An 18,368-nucleotide genomic window follows, 5' to 3' on the forward strand; every position below is an offset into this window, starting at 1 on the left:
GCTCTCACACAGGGCGACGAGGGGAGGATCGCCGGGTAGGATTATGCTATGCGATGCTACTTGCTGAACTTACCATGTACTCTCTTCTACATGCTGCAAGATGGAGGCTACCAGAAGCGTATTCTTCGACAGTACTAGCTATCCCCCTCTTATTCTGGCATTCTGTAGTTCAGTCCACCGATATTGCCCCTTTACACAGATACCCATGCATATGTAGTGTAGATCCTTGCTTGCGAGTACTTTGGATGAGTACTCACGGTTGCTTTTCTCCCTCTTTTTCCCCTTTCCATTCTACCTGGTTGTCGCAACCAGATGCTGGAGTCTAGGAGCCAGACGCCACCGTTGATGACGACTCCTACTACACCGGAGGTGCCTTCTACTACTTGCAGGCCGCCGCCGACGACCAGGAGTAGTTTAGGAGGATCCCAGGCAGGAGGCCTGCGCCTCTTTCGATCTGTATCCCAGTTTGTGCTAGCCATCTTATGACAACTTATTTAACTTATGTCTATACTCAGATATTGTTGCTTCCGCTGACTCGTCTATGATCGAGCACTTGTATTCGAGCCCTCGTGGCCCCTGGCTTGTATTATGATGCTTGTGTGACTTGTTTTTATTTTAGAGTTGTGTTGTGATATGTTTCCGTGAGTTCCTGATCTTGATCGTACACGTTTGCGTGTATGATTAGTGTACGATTGAATTGGGGGCGTCACACAACTCATGGGCCGAGGAAAAGCCAGCCATGAGGAATTTCTTGCAGTTTGGCCCACCCAGATGTCTGCTGCAAGCCCCGTCACTGCCATCATTGCTTCTCTCTTGTGCATGCATCAACCACCTCCACGAAATAAAACTCGGCTTGAATATCTTGCATCCTAGCGTATTCGCTACGCTTAGGCTATCTCTATTTGCACAACCATACTATATAGGTTTTGAAGAGTCGCATTAATTGCTCGCCTTCAAAGATAATAAACATAAACTCTGTTCTTTTTGTTTCACATATTTGATTTGCCATAAGTCAAACTTTGTAAAGTTTCAGAAATTTATATTAAAAATGTCAACATATAGAATACCTAAAATGCAATATAATGTTGAATCTAGTGATATTGATTTGATATTATAATGTTCATGTTTTCTCTATAGACTTAGCCAAACATCAAAATGTTTTGACTTAAGACAAAAGCTAATACGCGGAGTAAAAAATGAAGGGCGTAATATCGTTGAACACCCTATGATTGGAGACACAACTCTTACAAGGGGGAAATATCAGGTGCTACCAACACTCGCATGCTTTCAGCTTGTTAAAGTTAAATCTACATCTTTAAAAAAATACTTTATGAGAGATGGGAGTATATGAGTGGTGGGAGCACTATATATTCTTCTCTCTTACTCCGAAAACATGCTTCAACATGCTTCACAGTTGAACCAAAAATAAAGAAATCCCGCAGAGATAAAAAGTACAAAAGACATTTAAAAAAAAGTACAAAAGTACCCTCAAGGGGAGCTCATATATGGCGACCAGCGCGCCAGGTATCTTCCAAGAACGTACCCCCCCACCCACCCGTTCCCCCGCACGACGTCATGGGCAGGCCCATGCGCGCGACTGGAAGCCCCTCTGTTTTTTCTTCAATTTTTTCCTATCAAAAAATAATTCGGGATTTAAAAAAATTCGTGAATTGTGGAAAAAAATGTTTGTGAATTCAAAAAATGTTCGTGATTTGAAAAAATGTCCAGAAAATGATAAATTCTCACGGATTCAAAAAATGTTCATGATTTGAAAAAAATAAACATCATGTATTCAAAAATCTATTCAAAAATCTGAATTATGTTCATGAATTATGAAAAATGTTCATGAATTTTTAGAAAATCTTTAAAATATTCAAAAAATGTACACAATTTCAAAACAATGTTCACGAAATTCGCTAAAATGTTCATGAATTTGTATTTTTTTAGCGAATTAATAAATGTTCATGATTTTTAAAAATTTTATAAGATCCAAAATGTTCACGATTTTAAAATGTTCGTGAGTTCAAAAATTATTCACTAATTATTTTTTTTTTGCAATTTAAACAATATCAAATTATTTTAGGTCAATTAACAACTTTTGAATTCAAAAACTTTCACCCCGATTTGAAATAGATGTTCAAATTTCAAAAAAAATGTGCACCAATTTGAATTTATTTTTTTGGATTTCAGAAAATGTTCATGAAATTTGGAAAGTAAAAAAAGAAAATGGAAAACGAAAAAAAAGAAATGAAAAAACAAAACTAAAAGATAAAATGAAAAAATAAAGGAGAAAGAAATAAAAAACGGATTGGGAAGGTTTTTTCTGAATGGTGATTTGGGAAGGTTGTAGAACCTTCCTAAAACCAGACATGAGCTAGTTGGGCCAGCCCACATGTACACAGTACACTGTGGATAGCCGAGGGGTACCGGTCGCTTGCGTGTGACCGACGCGCCGAATAGGAAAATCTACCCGAGGGTGCCAAATTTTGTTTATAAGAGCATCTCTAGCAGATCCTGTAAAAGCTCGCGGGGCCGCGTTTTTCTAGCGGATTTACAGTACACGCAAAAAACCCGGCCCGGACAGGTCCTGTAAAAGCGGCGTGACACGTAAATTTTTTACGGGAGGCCCTTAGACCGCCCCCGAATCTGCAATGTATACCGGAGCGAGGCCGGCAGCTCCCCCTCCACCCGCCAGTGGAGGAGTGGCGCAGGGATCACGCACGGATGCGTGGCGCCCTCCTCCATAGCGCTTGTTGCCGGTCTTGAAGCAATTTTTACAGGCTGGACTGGATGTTCTCACCTGCGCTCAAGCGTCTCCGGGCGACAGAGCGCGCATGGTTCGACGCGAAGGAGGCGTTCGCCGTCGGAGATGAAGCTGCAGCGGCGTGGGTTGGAGGCGTTGAAGGAGGAGTACCATCTCGCCTTTGTCCTCTCCAACTCACTAATGGAGCACCACCTCAGCATCAAGAAGGACGGTGATGATGGCGATGCGTAGATTTAGGTTTAGTTTAGTTTATGTTAGTGTGAACTCTGTTTTCGTATGAACTCCGGTGATGTAATATGTGGTGCGAACTGCTTGTTCAAATTATGTCATATGTGTTTGTGTTTGTTTACGGGGTTTGTTTTCCGCGTATTGTAAATTTAGTTTACCATAAAATTTGCGGGACCGCGGTTTGCTGGATTTTTTTAGGGGATCTGTTATTTTTTTTCGAGGATGCTCTAAAAGCTGCACAAGTTTTCCCAAGGCCCAATTAGGCGGGATCACTGACCTATTAGAGCCCAACTGCTCGTAGAAAAACTCAGAGCCCAACACCATCCGCCAAGTGATAGATCCCCCGCTCTGATCCTTCCACGTGTCCAGCGCGCAGTGCGAGAAGCCGGCGGAAAGCAGGAGAAGCCGCCGAGTTCATCGCTTCCTCTCCTCTGCAGAGGCCGTTCGGCCGTTCCCCTTTCATTTCCTCCGCACCCACCTGCCCGGCGGGGATGGCTGCTCCCTCCGCCGCCCTCTCCATCTCCGGTGAGCCACTTCTCCGCTCCCCACGTCTCGTTTCTTCGACCCTTCCTTCAGTACTTTCTTCATGGGAACATATTGGCTTTTATATGAGAATCAGATGCGTGTTAATTTGGCCACCGTAACTTCTCTAGAGTTAGTAGACCAGAGAGATTTGCACCTTACCTGTTCTGTGCTAAGGACCTAGGAGTAGATGTGTTAGTTTTGGATCTGTATTGCGGCGTGGTTGCACACACAACCGCCGCTTCTGCTACTCGCAGTGCTACTTATGGTATGGTCAGAGTAACTGAGTGACACTGTAAGTGTGGATTTTCCAAATTGTAAGCAAGATCCAATTGCTCGTATTTTATGAACTTATGGAAAGCTTGTTCTTGCCTGGTGTGTAAGTGGAGCTTGGCATTTTAGTATTTGTATGCATTCTGTAGAAGTTTTTAGTACCCAGTTGCCACTCAGTTGTTTGCTGAGAGTTTTATTTCCTTCTGTTCTGTCACAGGTGGGGCGCATACCAGTGCATTTGGCTGCAAGCCAAAGAAGTTGATCTCAAACAGAAATTACTTGCAGCTAGCAGCTCCCTCAAATTCCCAAAATGCAAATCTTTATGGGAAGTTGACCGTCTGCAGAGCAGAAAGGTCTTGCTTACAATTTGTTACTTGAGTATTTAAGTTCTTTTTACGGTTGAATAGTTGCATCTGGAGCACCAAAAGTTTTGAAGTCATCGAGCATAGGCAGCTTCTCCCAGTCTTCATATGTATTACATTGTCTCGTGGTAGAGAACAAGTAGCCTGGTTCATTTAGTGTTCAATAGCTCAAGCTACAGCTGAGATGACTGGTAATGATAATTCTTTGTTCATGTTCTACTGTAGTTGCATATGAATTGAGCACCGGCACGCTGAAATGGAGCTGTAATAGTTTGAATGTACAATTCATATCACTATACATGCTGAAAATGATTTGTGCTGTAGATAGCATGCCTACATTTTTGTGTAGACACACATTTTTTTTTTTTGCGAGAACACACATGTTTTGTTGAAAGTGCTTGTTGAGATTCTTTTCAAGTAGGTGTATAAGTTACCTTTTAACACAAGTGGTGGAGGTCATATTCCCCAATGGCATCTTCTTCCTGCACCTTGGGTTTGGACTGTCATCTTCACCGATGACATCTTCTGGTATTTCAGTTTTGGACAGAGCTTTGCTATGTTTTGATATCTTGTAATCATTAGAGTACCGCTATAGGTTTTTTTGCCGCATTCTGTATGCTTTTCTCAAATTTTGTTTTCTGTGATGTGATTATGCAGTGAAGATTCTAAAGGCGGGGGAGGATTCTTGACTGGATTTCTCATAGGGGGAGCAGTCTTTGGAACGCTGGGTTATGTCTTTGCTCCTCAGGTATTATCGAACCTTTGGACTATTCTTCATTGCCACATGTGCAACCTCAGAAAGGGAATGTAAAACCATCATGCATTAATTAACAATGCTCTGCCTAGCAAATATAGAAGTCACAGCATCTAGTGTTCTACCGAAGAACAAACAAAAAGTTGCGATCTCAACAAGCTCAAAGTCCACATGTAATACTGCAACTCTTAACTAAGCATGATGCAAGTTACTATGTGTAGGTGGTACAGGTTATTTTTTAGTCTAGATGGTTGTTATGGTCTTGAGCGGAAGTACAGAGAAATAGGAATGGGAAGGAACAAGTCAGCACTTGTGCACTGTTGTGGCGTTTTGCAGAGGCCAGGTGCGTCTCTGCCACCGCAAGAGAGAGAGGGAAGGAACATGGGTGATCCTTCCAGATCTTGCTTCCCCTATTTGATTATTCAATCTCCTCACATACCAGGTTGCAAGTAAGAAGTAATGCACAAAAGCAAAGAATCTAACTAATTTAATATATCTTGTCCTTATTCAATCTTTGACATCCAATTCCTAGCACTTTTTTTGCGGGAAATCAAATTCCTAGCTTAATGGGCAAGGGAAAGGAGTCTTAGTCCTCTAGTAATGCGCATCAGTTGCTGCTTCTATCTCTGATGCCAGTCTAACGCTTGGCCGACAGGTGTATGACTGGCCCTGGCCCCATGCTACAATCTGTTATCTACTTGCCTTGTTCATGTTCTATTGGCAATTTTCCATCGGGGGACTATTTATTAAAAACTTGACCTCCTTGAGCAGATCAGCAAAACTTTAGATACATTGCTGAATGACGATGGGCAAGATGGTAAGCCTGACGAGCAAGGCGTCCAAAGTGTACCAAGGCCACGTAATGCTCAATACTATGATGAAGGTTTAGAGGTAAGGAGCCAAATGCAGTGGCAGTGTGGCACATTTCCAGACTTCTATATGTGAAAGATTAAAAGGTATTATTTTGACAACTAAATATTTGTGTATTTGTTCCAGAAAACTCGTCAGACACTGGGTGACAAGATAAGCCAACTGAACCTTGCAATTGACAAAGCTGCCGCCCGATTGAAGCGTGTCACCGGCAGTGTCGAAAAAGAGGCTGTTAAAGATGAAACCGAAGTAGAACCATTATAGAACCTTTACAGTGTTATATTTTCTGTATAATATGTAAAGTAACATTTCTTTGCAAACAAAGTGCTTTGGCTTAAGTACTCTCAAACGTACAAGTTAATGTAAAGGCTCTTCAAATAAATACTAGTAAAAACAATTTTTACATAGTCAATGCTAGTGCTGGAAGTATGAATCAATGAAATTCAGTTTTATATTTCTTCAGTGTTATTGCTTATGAGTGTTATATTTGTTAAGTTGCTGTATGGAAACTTATCGCATTTTCACTTAACTTTGCAGATTGAAATATCAACACTGGATGATAATGGAGTTTTGGAGGGAAACTTGAGTGAACAGGGTTTTGTGCAAGGAGAAAGTGCAGCATAATGATCATATCGCATGGGTAGCAGCTTTGGCAGGTGAGTCACTGACCCTGGAATTCATATAGTGCAGACATCTGAATCGAAAGTGTAGTCAACAATGAACCTTCTCGAACTGAAACTACAGGGAGTATTTCGTCGGGCAAACTGATGGGTGCTCTATTCAACTAACCGGCGACACCAAAAATGATTGCAAGTAGTTCGTTGGAGATTTTTTTTTTCTGTGCTCAAGCTGTATTGCTGTAGTTCTGTATGCTCTGTCATCGCCATCAGCTCCAAAAACTTTCATGAAAATTGTGTAATTTAGAACTCGCGATCTAAATAGCTGAGTGGCATACGATTCTCTCAATCTGTTGTGTACTAGTACCACTAATAGGCAATGGTGTGTGACTGTGTGTGGTTTAAATTGTCCCAGAAGAAATCAACTGATGGCATCGGAATGGTATCGACTAGAAATCCCATTACCTTGGACATCTTTCTCGTATTCAAGATGTATTGCTGCGATGCCTGCAAACTCTGTTATGAGCTCTAAAACTTCCACTGGAATCAACATATTAGAATTGGTGACCTGAATAGCTGTGTGGCATAGAATTATCTGAATTTGCTGTCTACCAGTAACCTGCGTAAAATTGCCTGACACGAATGAGAACAATGCTGAAAATTCAACATCTAGACTTCAGTATTGGTGGATTACCGGTTTCGGCATGCTAGGTAGGTTTGATGAAACTCCGGTGAAATGGACCTAACTTACATGAGTTGGATTCTAATTTGCATATGATTTGCAATCCTTCCTAGTTGTAGCTACTGTTGCTTCATGCATGTTGTATCTGAAATGCGATATGCCCTATAATAAAACTGAAGTAATTCTCTGCAAGTTTGTCGTTGAAATGTAATGTCACTTCATCATAGATTAAGGGGACCAAAATAAATTGAAAAATCTATTGAATATGCTGGCTTCTAGATGGGCATCCTGAGACAGAACTCCTCCGTGTCACATCATAACTGTCGGAGAAATATATACCCTAAACCCTGCCGGTGAAAACAAAACGATGATGGAAATCAAATCTGTGATCAATCGAGGCGCCGAGGCCCATATATATTATACGACCTGACATATATTTTGTACTGTACTTCGCTCCCTTTTTTTTTCTTGTCCTCTCGTCGTCTCCCCTTTGGAGGCTGTGTCCAATGGCGGTTTTGTCGGGTAATCTTATGCCATTATTCATTCGATGCAAAAATGGCTCGAACTGGAAGACGAATAAAGAATCACACGTCACGAAGCAACTACGCAAAAGGCGGGCGCGTCTCCCCCGTTCACGGCCACCCGAGGCGCAGCTCCAGGTCAATGTCCGTGTCGTTCTCGTCGTCGCTCTGCTGGCACCGGTGGCCGTGCGCCATTGCCACGGGCGTGGAGAGCAGCACGTCGCCGCTGGGGATGAACACGGCCCGCGCGCCGGCGGCGGTGGAGTTGAGCACGGGGTACAGCAGCGCGTACTCGGTCGTCGCCGCGGCGGTGGCGGGCGCCTCGGAGACAGCCGCCGCGCCCAGCTGCGCGGCCGCGGCGCCGAACTGGCCGCGCAGCTTGGCGCGGTCGCGGCGGTGCACGTTCATGTGCCCGCCCAGCGCCTGCGCGGACCGGAACTCGCGGCGGCAGAAGGCGCACGTGTACGAGCGCGGCGGCCACGCCCCGCCGCCCATGCCGTCGGCGTCGTCCGCCGCGTCGTCCGGCGCCGGGCGCGGCGTCGCCGGCCAGCCCCAGAGCACGGCAGTGGGCTTGAGGCGGTGCTGCAGCAGCTGCTGCTGCTTCAGGAAGTTGTGCAGGGTAATGTGCTTCGTCGGCTCGGTGCTGCTGGCAGGCATCGCGGCAGGTCAGCTTAGCTCAGCTCCCGTGTCAGCTTGAGGTGTTTGCTCCCGTGGACTGACGGGACATTCGTGCGGTCTCGTCGCCGGGCATTTATAGAGGCTGCTAGCGAGGCAGTGGGGGTTGTGGGGTTTTGGAAGAGACGGAAGGGATGGGATCGCATCGGTTGTGTCGCGCGTTGTGAGCATTTTGTTCATGTCTGCGACGGCTGCGACACGCAGAAGCTTGCGCAAACTGTGGCATGGGTAGTATCACCTGTGTGTGCATGCATGCTGGGGGCGCAGCTGATACGATCAATAGCTATCCAAGGAAAGCTCAAGCCACGGTTGTGTTGTGTACGTACGGCTCCTGCCTCCAACGCAGAGGGTTCACACACTGTACTGTACGAGCAATGCTATTTTTACGTAACACATCTACAAAAAGCATACGCACCAGCACAATCGGACGACGGTTATTCCCATGTTTAGCTCCAGGTGGTTACTATCCCTCTCCCAGTACGTAAAAGTATACGTAAGAATACCATTTTTGTGTACTGATATAAGTAGTCCTGGCCATGGGCAGCCCGGCCCGAAAAAGCCCGACCCGACGCTGCTCCCGGGCCAGGCTCGGGCCTAGATTTTGAGCCCGAAGGCCGGGCCGGGCCAGGCCCGGGCCTAGATTTTGAGCCCGAAGGCCGGGCCGGGCCAGGCCCGGGCCCATCGTTTTCGCGTTTTCCTGAAGGATGGGCCGGGCCGGCCCAAAGCCCGATGGGCTTTTACGTGTTCGGGCCGGGCTCGGGCCCAAAAAACAGGCCCGATGGCCGGGCGGGGCTCGGGCCTGGGTTTTTTGCGTCGGGCTTGGCTAGGCTCAGCCCGGCCCGAGGTATGGCCAGGTATAGATATAAGTCTGGGTTTGGGCGAAAATGCTCAACATACGGGCAGTTTTTACGGACTGATAACTCTCCTACGGACGGACGCGGCCCTCCTTAATTCGCTCCACTCTATACCTGGCCATGAGAAACCCGGCCCGGCCTGGTCTTGCCCACGGGCTGGGCCTAGGTTTTGAGCCCGAATGACATGGTTGGCTGGGCCTGGGCTTGACACATGTGCGTTTTAGGGAAGAGGCTTGGCCCGAGGCCTGGTGGCCGGTTTTTCCACCGACTGGGGTCGGACGAGGGCCTAAAATCTAGGCCTGGTGGCCTAGCCTGGGCCTAGGTTTTCTGCTATGGGCTTTTCTAGGCCCGGCCTGACCCAAGTTATGGCCAAGTATAGCTCACTCCCTTGCATTTCACGGCGGGGCCGGCCTCACCCAAAACAGTTCATGTCATTTCACCCTGTAGCTTCTAATCCGCAAAACTTGTTTGTAAGTCTAGCAGGGGTTTGGACCATAGAGGATTTGAATTAATCTAATTAATTTTTTTCCAGAGGCATAAGATGTAACGCCCACGATGCGGCTATATCTCCCACGTGTCGAGGCACGACTTAGAGGCATAACCGCATTGTGGTTTTGTCGCAAGAAGGGTCATCTTCACACAATCTCATGTATTGAACAAGAATGGGATAACGAGAGTTGGCTTACAATCGCCACTTCACACAATACATAAATTAATTCATACATCATCCAAAATCCACACATAGACCGACTACGGTCAAATCCAAATGAAAATAAGATAACCCCAAATGCTAGATCCCCGATCGACCCTACTGGGCTCCACTACTGATCATCAGGAAACGAAACATAGTAACGACCACGTTCCTCGTCGAACTCCCACTTGAGCTCGGTTGCGTCATCTGCACTGGCATCGTCGGCACCTGCAACTGTTTTGGTAGAATCCGTGAGTCACGAGGACTCAGCAATCTCACACCCGCGAGATCAAGACTATTTAAGCTTATAGGAAAGGATGGTGTAATGAGGTGGAGCTGCAGCAAGCACTAAGCATATATGGAGGCTAACATACGCAAATGAGAGCGAGAAGAGAAGCAACGCAACGGTCGCGAAGCTAGAAATGATCAAGAAGTGATCCTGAAACTACTTACGTTCATGCATAACCCGAACCGTGTTCACTTCCCGGACTCCGCCGAGAAGAGACCATCACGGCTACACACGCGGTTGATGTATTTTAATTAATTCAAGTGTCAAGTTCTCTACAACCGGACATTAACAAATTCCCATCTGCCTCATAACCGCGGGCACGGCTTTCGAAAGATAATACCCTGCAGGGGTGTCCCAACTTAGCCCATTATAAGCTCTCACGGTCAACGAAGGATAAACCTTCTCCCGAGAAAACCCGATCAGTCTCGGAATCCCGGTTTACAAGACATTTCGACAATGGTAAAACAAGACCAGCAAAGCCGCCCGATGTGCCGACAAATCCCGATAGGAGCTGCACATATCTCGTTCTCAGGGCACAACGATGAGACATCCTACGAGTAAAACCAGGCCTCAAGTTTCCCCGAGGTGGCCCCGCAGTCTACTCGTTTCGGACCAACACTCGAAGGAGCACTGGCCCGGGGGGGGGGTTAAAATAAAGATGACCCTCGGGCTCGCAAAAACCCAAGGGAAAAGGCTTAGGTAGGCAAATGGTAAAACCAAGGTTGGGCCTTGCTGGAGGAGTTTTATTCAAGGCGAACTGTCAAGGGGGTCCCATAAATCACCCAATCGCGTAAGGAACGCAAACTCAAGGAACATAATACCGGTATGACGGAAACTAGGGCGGCAAGAGTGGAACAAAACACCAGGCATAAGGCCGAGCCTTCCACCCTTTACCAAATATATAGATGCATTAATTAAATAAGAGATATTGTGATATTCCAAAAATATCCATGTTCCAACATGGAACCAACTTCAACTTCACCTGCAACTAGCAACGCTATAAGAAGGGCTGAGCAAAAGCGGTAACTTAGCCAAACAACGATTTGCTAGGAAAAGGATGGTTAGAGGCCTGACATGGCAATATGGGAGGCATGATATAGCAAGTGGTAGGTAGCGCAACATAGCAATAGAACGAACAACTAGCAAAGCAAAGATAGAAGTGATATCGAGGGTATGGTCATCTTGCTTGCAAGGTTCTCAGAGTTGTCGAAAGCTTGATCCTCGTAAGCGTACTCAACAGGTTCCTCGTTCACGAACTCGTCTCCCGGCTCTACCCACAGCAATAACACAAGCAATGGAACCACAATCAATCACGGAAAATGCACAAACAACATGATGCAATACATGCATGATATGCGAGATGATGTGCGATGCGTATGCGTGCTCCGGAAGAAAAGAGGATGAACAAGGCAGTAACTTGGCAAACCAAGTATGCCGCTGGAAAGATGAGATGATTTCGGTCGAAATCGATATAAAGATCACCGGAAACGGATGCACGGTTTGCAAATGGCAAGCAAAACAAGAATAACACGAATCTACGATTAACAGCATGATAGCACTTAGAATACAACAAGTAACTATGCTACAACACCCCAATATAGCAACAAAGCATATGAAAGTAATCTACAGGAGATGCTTGACAAAAGATGAACACTGAGCTATGGCTAGATCACAACATAACAGGCTCAAACAAGCATGGCAAAAGTGCAAAAGATATCAGGTTCACAGACTTGGTGAAATTACTGGACATGGCAGAAACAGCGTCAGGTAGCAATGTTCAGAGCTAGCAATCAACATGCTACATGAACTTAAAATAGCAAAACAAGGCATGGAATGAATCTACTAAATGCATAGAACAAAAGTCCCTTACTGACCATGAGCCAAAAAGGACCAGAAGATATGGTGGCACCCATGTAAACATAGCAAGTTTCGTTAACAGGTTTCAGACTTGGCAGAAAACAGAGCATGGCAGTAAACAGAATTATGAAGGCATCTTGGTGAGCTCGATGCACTCATCACAAAGCAATGCATGACAAAACAAGCATACCTACAGCAAGATGGCATTTTTATGAAGCTAACCATGGCAAGAGCATGTACATAGCATGTATGGATCAACTACAACAACCTTGGCAAAATTGAATATCATGTTAACAATCTGGCAGGAATATTTTATAGCAAAAGTAGAGTAAGATTAAGACATGCTAGGGCACTCCATAATTGCAAAAAGGGGCATGGATGGATAGAGCACAACTATATATGCAAAACATCCTTACTGAACATGCCCAAAAGAAGCATGGATATCACTGTAGACACATGGATACATGGCAACAAAATAACAACAGTAACAGACGGTGAAAATCCTAAGTCCCTGAAAACAGAAACATCACGAAGCCTAGTTTGCATGCTTGTGCTAGTCACCATATAGATCACAAAAATACATGGCATACACCCCTGTAAAGATGGCATGGCATAGATCAAAACACCTGTAGAGATCATGCCCATAAGATGCACACATCAATTGCAACAAAAATAACAAATCACCAAGTTCTGATAGGTAACAGCAGTAAACATCATATAGCACTCTTGCACCAGAGATTTGGGCATCAAGATGGACTCAAACGAGCATGGCACAATGGAACCAAATGAAGAGCATCTCGTGATGAACATTTCAATATGTTACACGCACGAAACAAAGTAGTATGCAATGAGTTATGATGCGACAAAGTATCCACCAGAATGCAAATATCACGGGACTTGGCAGAAATTGGGGGGGGGGAGTCAACCTCTCGAACGAGATCCGGATCGAGCCGTCGGCGTGGTCGCCGGAGACGGGAGAGGAGAGGGAGACGCGGCCGGCCGGAGAGAGCTCGGGGAAGGCGGAGGAGAGGAAGCCGGAGAGGAGGGAGAGGCGCCGCGGGGCGGCGAGGATGATGGCGAGCGGCGCCAGGAGGCGGAGCGACGGCGAGGCGCCGGGAGGCGGCGCTCCGGCGGAGGCGCGGCTCCGGCAAGCGGCGGCGGACGACGGCGCGCGGTGGCCGCGGGAGGGCACCCGCGGGAGGAGACGGGTGGCGGCGCGGGAGCGCCCGGGCCGCGGGGGCCAGGCACGGGCCCGGCGGGCGGCGGCGCTGCCACGTGGCGCGCAGCGGTTGGCTCGGGCGGTGGCGGAATTTGTCCGGCGCCGGGCGGACGTGTCCGGCGCGCGGAGGGAGATGGCTAGGGTTTCGGGACCCGGAATTTGGAGGAGGGGTGCACGTATTTATAGGTAGAGGGAGCTAGGAGGCTCCAAATGAGGTTCGGTTTTCGCCCACACGATCGTGATCGAATGACCGAGAGCATGGAGGTGACTTAGATGGGTTATTGGGCTGTTTGAAGGGGGGGTTTGCTGCAACACACAAAAGGACTTTGCGGTTACCCGGTTAACCGTTGGAGCATCAAACGACCTCCAAATGGAACGAAACTTGACAGGTGGTCTACCTGTGGTGTACCAAGGCCACTTGGCAAGACTCGGTCCATTCCGAAAACATTTAACACCCGCTCACGAAAAGAAACAAGAGGGGGGGCGCCGGTGCATGTGGGAGTGCCGGATTGCAAAACGGACAACGGGGAAAATGCTCGGATGCATGAGACGAACACGTATGCAAATGAGATGCACATGATGACATGATATGAGATGCATGACATGAACAGAATGCAAAACGAAAGACAAAACACGACCACAAAGGGAAAATCATAACACATAGCCGAAAATGGCAAGAGTTGGAGTTACAAATATGGAAAGTTACATCCGGGGTGTTACATAAGATTTGCATCATCTATTAATATATGCAAGTTTTGACTATGAGGGCGGTTCAGGAAGCACTGGAGCTATCTTGCGTGATGACACGGGCACATTCTTGGCTGCCTCATGCAGTGATATCCCTTTTGTTGAGGACGCATTGACGGCAGAAGCCCGAGCCTGAGAGATGGTTTTCTTCTTGCTAATGAGATGGGCTGCGATAAAATTCATGCAGAGGTAGATTGCTTGGAGGTTATTGATGTGATGCAGAACGTGGGAATTCGCTGGGCCCTGTAGCAGCCATCTATGAAGAGTGTTCCTTTTTAGCTCATAACTTTTCTTCTATAGTTTTTAATCATTGTCCTAGGAAAGCCAATATGGCGGCAGATGTGTTGACTAGGAACTCAGAGAACTCTTGAACAATTGTTTGAAAGTCGGAGCCTCCGGGGTTCTGAGTAGATGTACTCTCAAATGATGTATCCTTATTTACCCATGAAATATGAACCGCCATGGTGGTATTCCCTAAAAAAAGGAGATAATAGAGTTTTACAAGTGCCTTTCAAAACAATCCATCGTGCAATACAATTTTCTCTAGTTTCATAGCACCTGTGGTGGGCTAAAGTTTCGCCCCGTCTAAGATGATGTTCACAAGATTGTCGACGGGTCACTCTTCTGCCGAAAAACCAAGAGTTTCTGTCATTCCAAATTGTCCAAGAGACAAGCATGATGAGAGAAGTCATGACTCATCTATTGGGGTTTTACATTCCGGTTCTTTTATCTTATCAATCCTTAACGGAGCCCTCCAAATGCCAATGGATGTACCCATGTGCACAAGGCCTAGCCTCTCGATCACCAAGTTTCACAAGGCCTAGCCTCTCGATGACCAAGTTTCAAAACCTAAGGGTGTAGCGGCACTTGAAGAAGAGTTGAGCCATGTTTTCTTGCTCCCTTTTACAGAGAGGGCAAAGGCCTCAATTTGGCCACCCACGCTTTGCCAACCCGTCAGCGGTCCAAATCAGATCGTGCAAAGCCAATCACACAAAAAACTTGATTTTTGATGGAGCCCAAACATTTCAAACCATGTGCTCCATGGGAGTGAGGGCCATGCCCATGAATTGAGCCTTATAAGTGGTAGCCACCGAGCTCTAATTGAAATTAAATTACTACTGCTTTATATGTTACCGAGACACATTTTCAGCAAAAGAACGCAGCTAGAGATTGGTTTATCTACCGTGCACGTATATCGCGTGCATGGATCCACCACTTGTGGTTGATTTGAGATTTGTGCTACTTTTTTGGTTGTTGTCAAGAAAAATCTCGTTTCAAAATTTTTCATTCGGTTTTTGCCTTGTTTCCACGTGTATCATCATGTTTCATTGTGTACTAATAAACAAGAATGCATTTGTTTTGGCTCGGGTTTGCTGATACACGATGATACACAATGAAACATTAAAATACACTTTGGAACTAAAAAAAACTCAATGAGACCCTTTCAAACAAGATAAATTAAAAAAAACCAATTGGTTTTGTAACTCAATGGTAAGCAAAGCTAGGCATTAATGATAGATCGGCTTATATAAGAAGAAATACCCATGGTCGTCCAAAACAACCAATGGTCGAACTTGTGATTTTCAACCCCAAAGTCAAGCTTTGAGCCAACACCCTTGACAATGTAATAGCGTACACACATCGACGTTGCCTGGTCAAGCCAATGAGGCAAGATCTTGGGGTTTCACCCGGAGTATGCCTATACTTGTTATTGAAGCCATCACTACCATCAACCTTTTTGTCAACTGACAACGACTCACTAGCCAGATCTGGATGCAGAGAGACCGATGCTCACCCACACCCAATGGAGAAATGGTAGGAAGCAAGTGGAGGACCTCGCCGCCCCGCTCAAAGACACTACCCCATTGCCTTCGACCTTCATTGATGAGAGAGGGAGGACACATGATGTAGGGTTGCAACCATATGCGACCACCAATGCAACAACCTCACAGATCGCTGACCATGTCCCTTGGGTAGCTGCCCGGACGTCCACCATGCACCATCCCTCATCATTCAGATCAAGCCCCCAAGAAGGGGCAACACCACCCAATCAGTTTTGGCACACGTCAAGATTCTAAATGTGCACGCGTCGAGGCTGTGTCAGTAAGACCTTCATGCGCCACCGCTGTGAAGACTTGCATGCACTAACACCTTCAATCTCGTCACCCCGCACGACCACACTTTGAGGCATAACATGGACGACCGTCGTGTCTACCATCACCCACTTAAGCCGCATGCCAACCACCCAACCGATCCGTACCCCTAGTACGGACGAGTCCACCATCTCTGACACTGCCACGCCGACCATAACCGCCTCCCCTTGTTGCAGCCAAACTCCACCGAGCCCACCACAGTCGACACTACCACACCGGAGAATGTCCCCACTGGTGCCAACGTTGCATGAGCTTTGCGTGACGATGGCGAGGGAAGGGAAGGGGTAGGGGAGGTCCCCTATCGGCTAGCTCGCGGCGCCAAGAGTGGTCGTTGGAGTTGCACGGGAGTGGTCCCTGTTAGTGACGACGACGACGATTGTTTTTGGTGGCAACAACAAGGTCAATGACGACGTTTGTGTCTAGCAATCGCTGCCGAACAAGGGGTTGGTGAGCCTTGTTGCCGACACAGGCACAATGGTGACCTATGACCATGCGGTGGTGAGAGAATAGAGAGAGGGGAATAAAGTGAGCTTGGCAATGAGGTGACGAGGTTAACGATCAAGCCCATGCAGTGGCAGATCCAGGACCCAGGCCGGGGGGGGGGGGGGGGGGCTGGGCCCGGGCGTGAAGTAGAATTGCTTCGTTAACAACAGCATATTGTGCACCGTAGATACACTATACTAACACTGTAGCAGCATGGGCCCTCGTCTTGAGCCAATCGTGGCTCCGCCCCTGAGACCATGCCACATCGGCACAAAACCATGAAAATAGCCCAGGGGATGAAAAGTAAATGGTTTTTCTGATATCAGAGCTGAGGGACCATTTATAGGATATGGTCAAGTAGAGAGACGAAAAATATATTTTTCTCAATACAACATACTGATTATACTGATTCTGTTTGATCTAAAGCCTGAAAGGCTTAACTTGAGTTATCATCGCCCAACTAAAATTTCCTAACATGAACCTGTCTCTCCCTAGCTGCTTCAGGAAGGTAAAAGGGCCCGGGAACAACAGCTGATATAAAACAAATCGGCAAATGGCATTGGTGCCGGCAACATTCAGAACAAAACCAGCAGCTCACGTTCCAGCTAGTCGATCAGCTACGTACATAATTACATTCAATTCTATACCGTAGTGACAGGGCCTCTGACGTCCCGGAGCTACATATGAAGAAATCCAAACCGAACAAGTAATTAAATGTACGGCCTGATAGTACTAGGAACCAGGTCTTAAACTAGAACGTCCGTCTTGATAGCTGCCACACATTGGCTTGAGAGCAAAAGGCAGAGTGAGTGAATATTCTTCCCCCCACATAAAACTAAACTTACAGGGCATAGCCCCCATGCTATATTATCTGGCCAGCTGTTAGGGCTACATCTCTTGTCTCTATCAAAGCTTGGACATCGGCTCCTCCGTCTGCGTGCACGTCCTTGCAAGGAACACCCCCATGCGCTTCTAGAATCCATGCCGGATTTGGCTCCTTATCGAGGAATTGCAGCCATGTTCCCCGGTTTCTAGAACACAGTCACACACACTGAGTACTGGGTGTACTTGTAGTTACTGGTAACAAAGGTTGTCGTGGTCAAAAACCTCCCTGTCGCGAGGTCCAAACCTTGGTGCGTTTCTTTGTCTTCCTCGTGGCGGTGACTATTTTTGTACTGCCGGTATGCAGCGAAACTGGGCCGCTTTGTTGTCGGGCGAGCACGCACATATTTTTCACCTTGCTCTCGTGTGCGCCGGGGCGCCCTATCGGAAGGGGTTATCCGTACTCGCGCTGGGTACTGCAACATGCATCGGCCGTTGTTCTTGTTCACCACGGATTGATGGGCGCTTTTTTTCGTGTTCATACAAGAACGATGTATCTCATGCACCGAGTGCAACGTTTGTGAGTCATGTTCTGTAAATTTCATTTGACGCAAGGCGTGATGTATGTGCTACGTAGGTGTGAGCGAGACGTGTTCTGCTCCAGCGGGAGAAAGCGGCAAGTGTGTCCACACTACTAGGGGGAAATGGCATTTTTCAAGGAAAAACTTCCTCGCACTAAACGAGAGTTCTTGGTTGATTGACCGGCATAGGTTTTTTTGCGTAAATTTAAAACAAGAGAGCTAATACAATAAGTTCTGACTAACTACGGTTAATAAAATAACTACTAGCAACATCAAACACCTACTACCTCTGTCCTAGTTTATTGATCCCTTTTGTATTTTGTGCCAAATTTTGACATTAAATATAATTAATAAAATGTTAATGCATATCATAAAAAATATCACCAGAAACTATGTTCAAATAC

The 18,368-nt window shown here is 46.5% G+C and overlaps 1 protein-coding gene across 1 annotated transcript; it reads left to right on the top strand.

Moving 5' to 3' along the window:
- The first annotated feature begins 3,309 nt into the window (after positions 1–3,309).
- LOC109748408 (uncharacterized) lies at positions 3,310–6,796 on the top strand. The gene is made up of 7 exons (XM_020307438.2): positions 3,310–3,517; positions 4,005–4,140; positions 4,807–4,897; positions 5,675–5,794; positions 5,900–6,022; positions 6,311–6,429; positions 6,518–6,796. Exons 1-6 carry the CDS (start codon positions 3,484–3,486, stop codon positions 6,395–6,397), a joined length of 591 nt encoding a protein of 196 aa, XP_020163027.1. The 5' UTR covers positions 3,310–3,483; the 3' UTR covers positions 6,398–6,429; positions 6,518–6,796.
- The last annotated feature ends 11,572 nt before the right edge of the window (positions 6,797–18,368 follow it).

Source organism: Aegilops tauschii, chromosome 2 (assembly GCF_002575655.3).
Source record: "Aegilops tauschii subsp. strangulata cultivar AL8/78 chromosome 2, Aet v6.0, whole genome shotgun sequence".
Lineage (NCBI taxonomy): Eukaryota > Viridiplantae > Streptophyta > Magnoliopsida > Poales > Poaceae > Aegilops > Aegilops tauschii.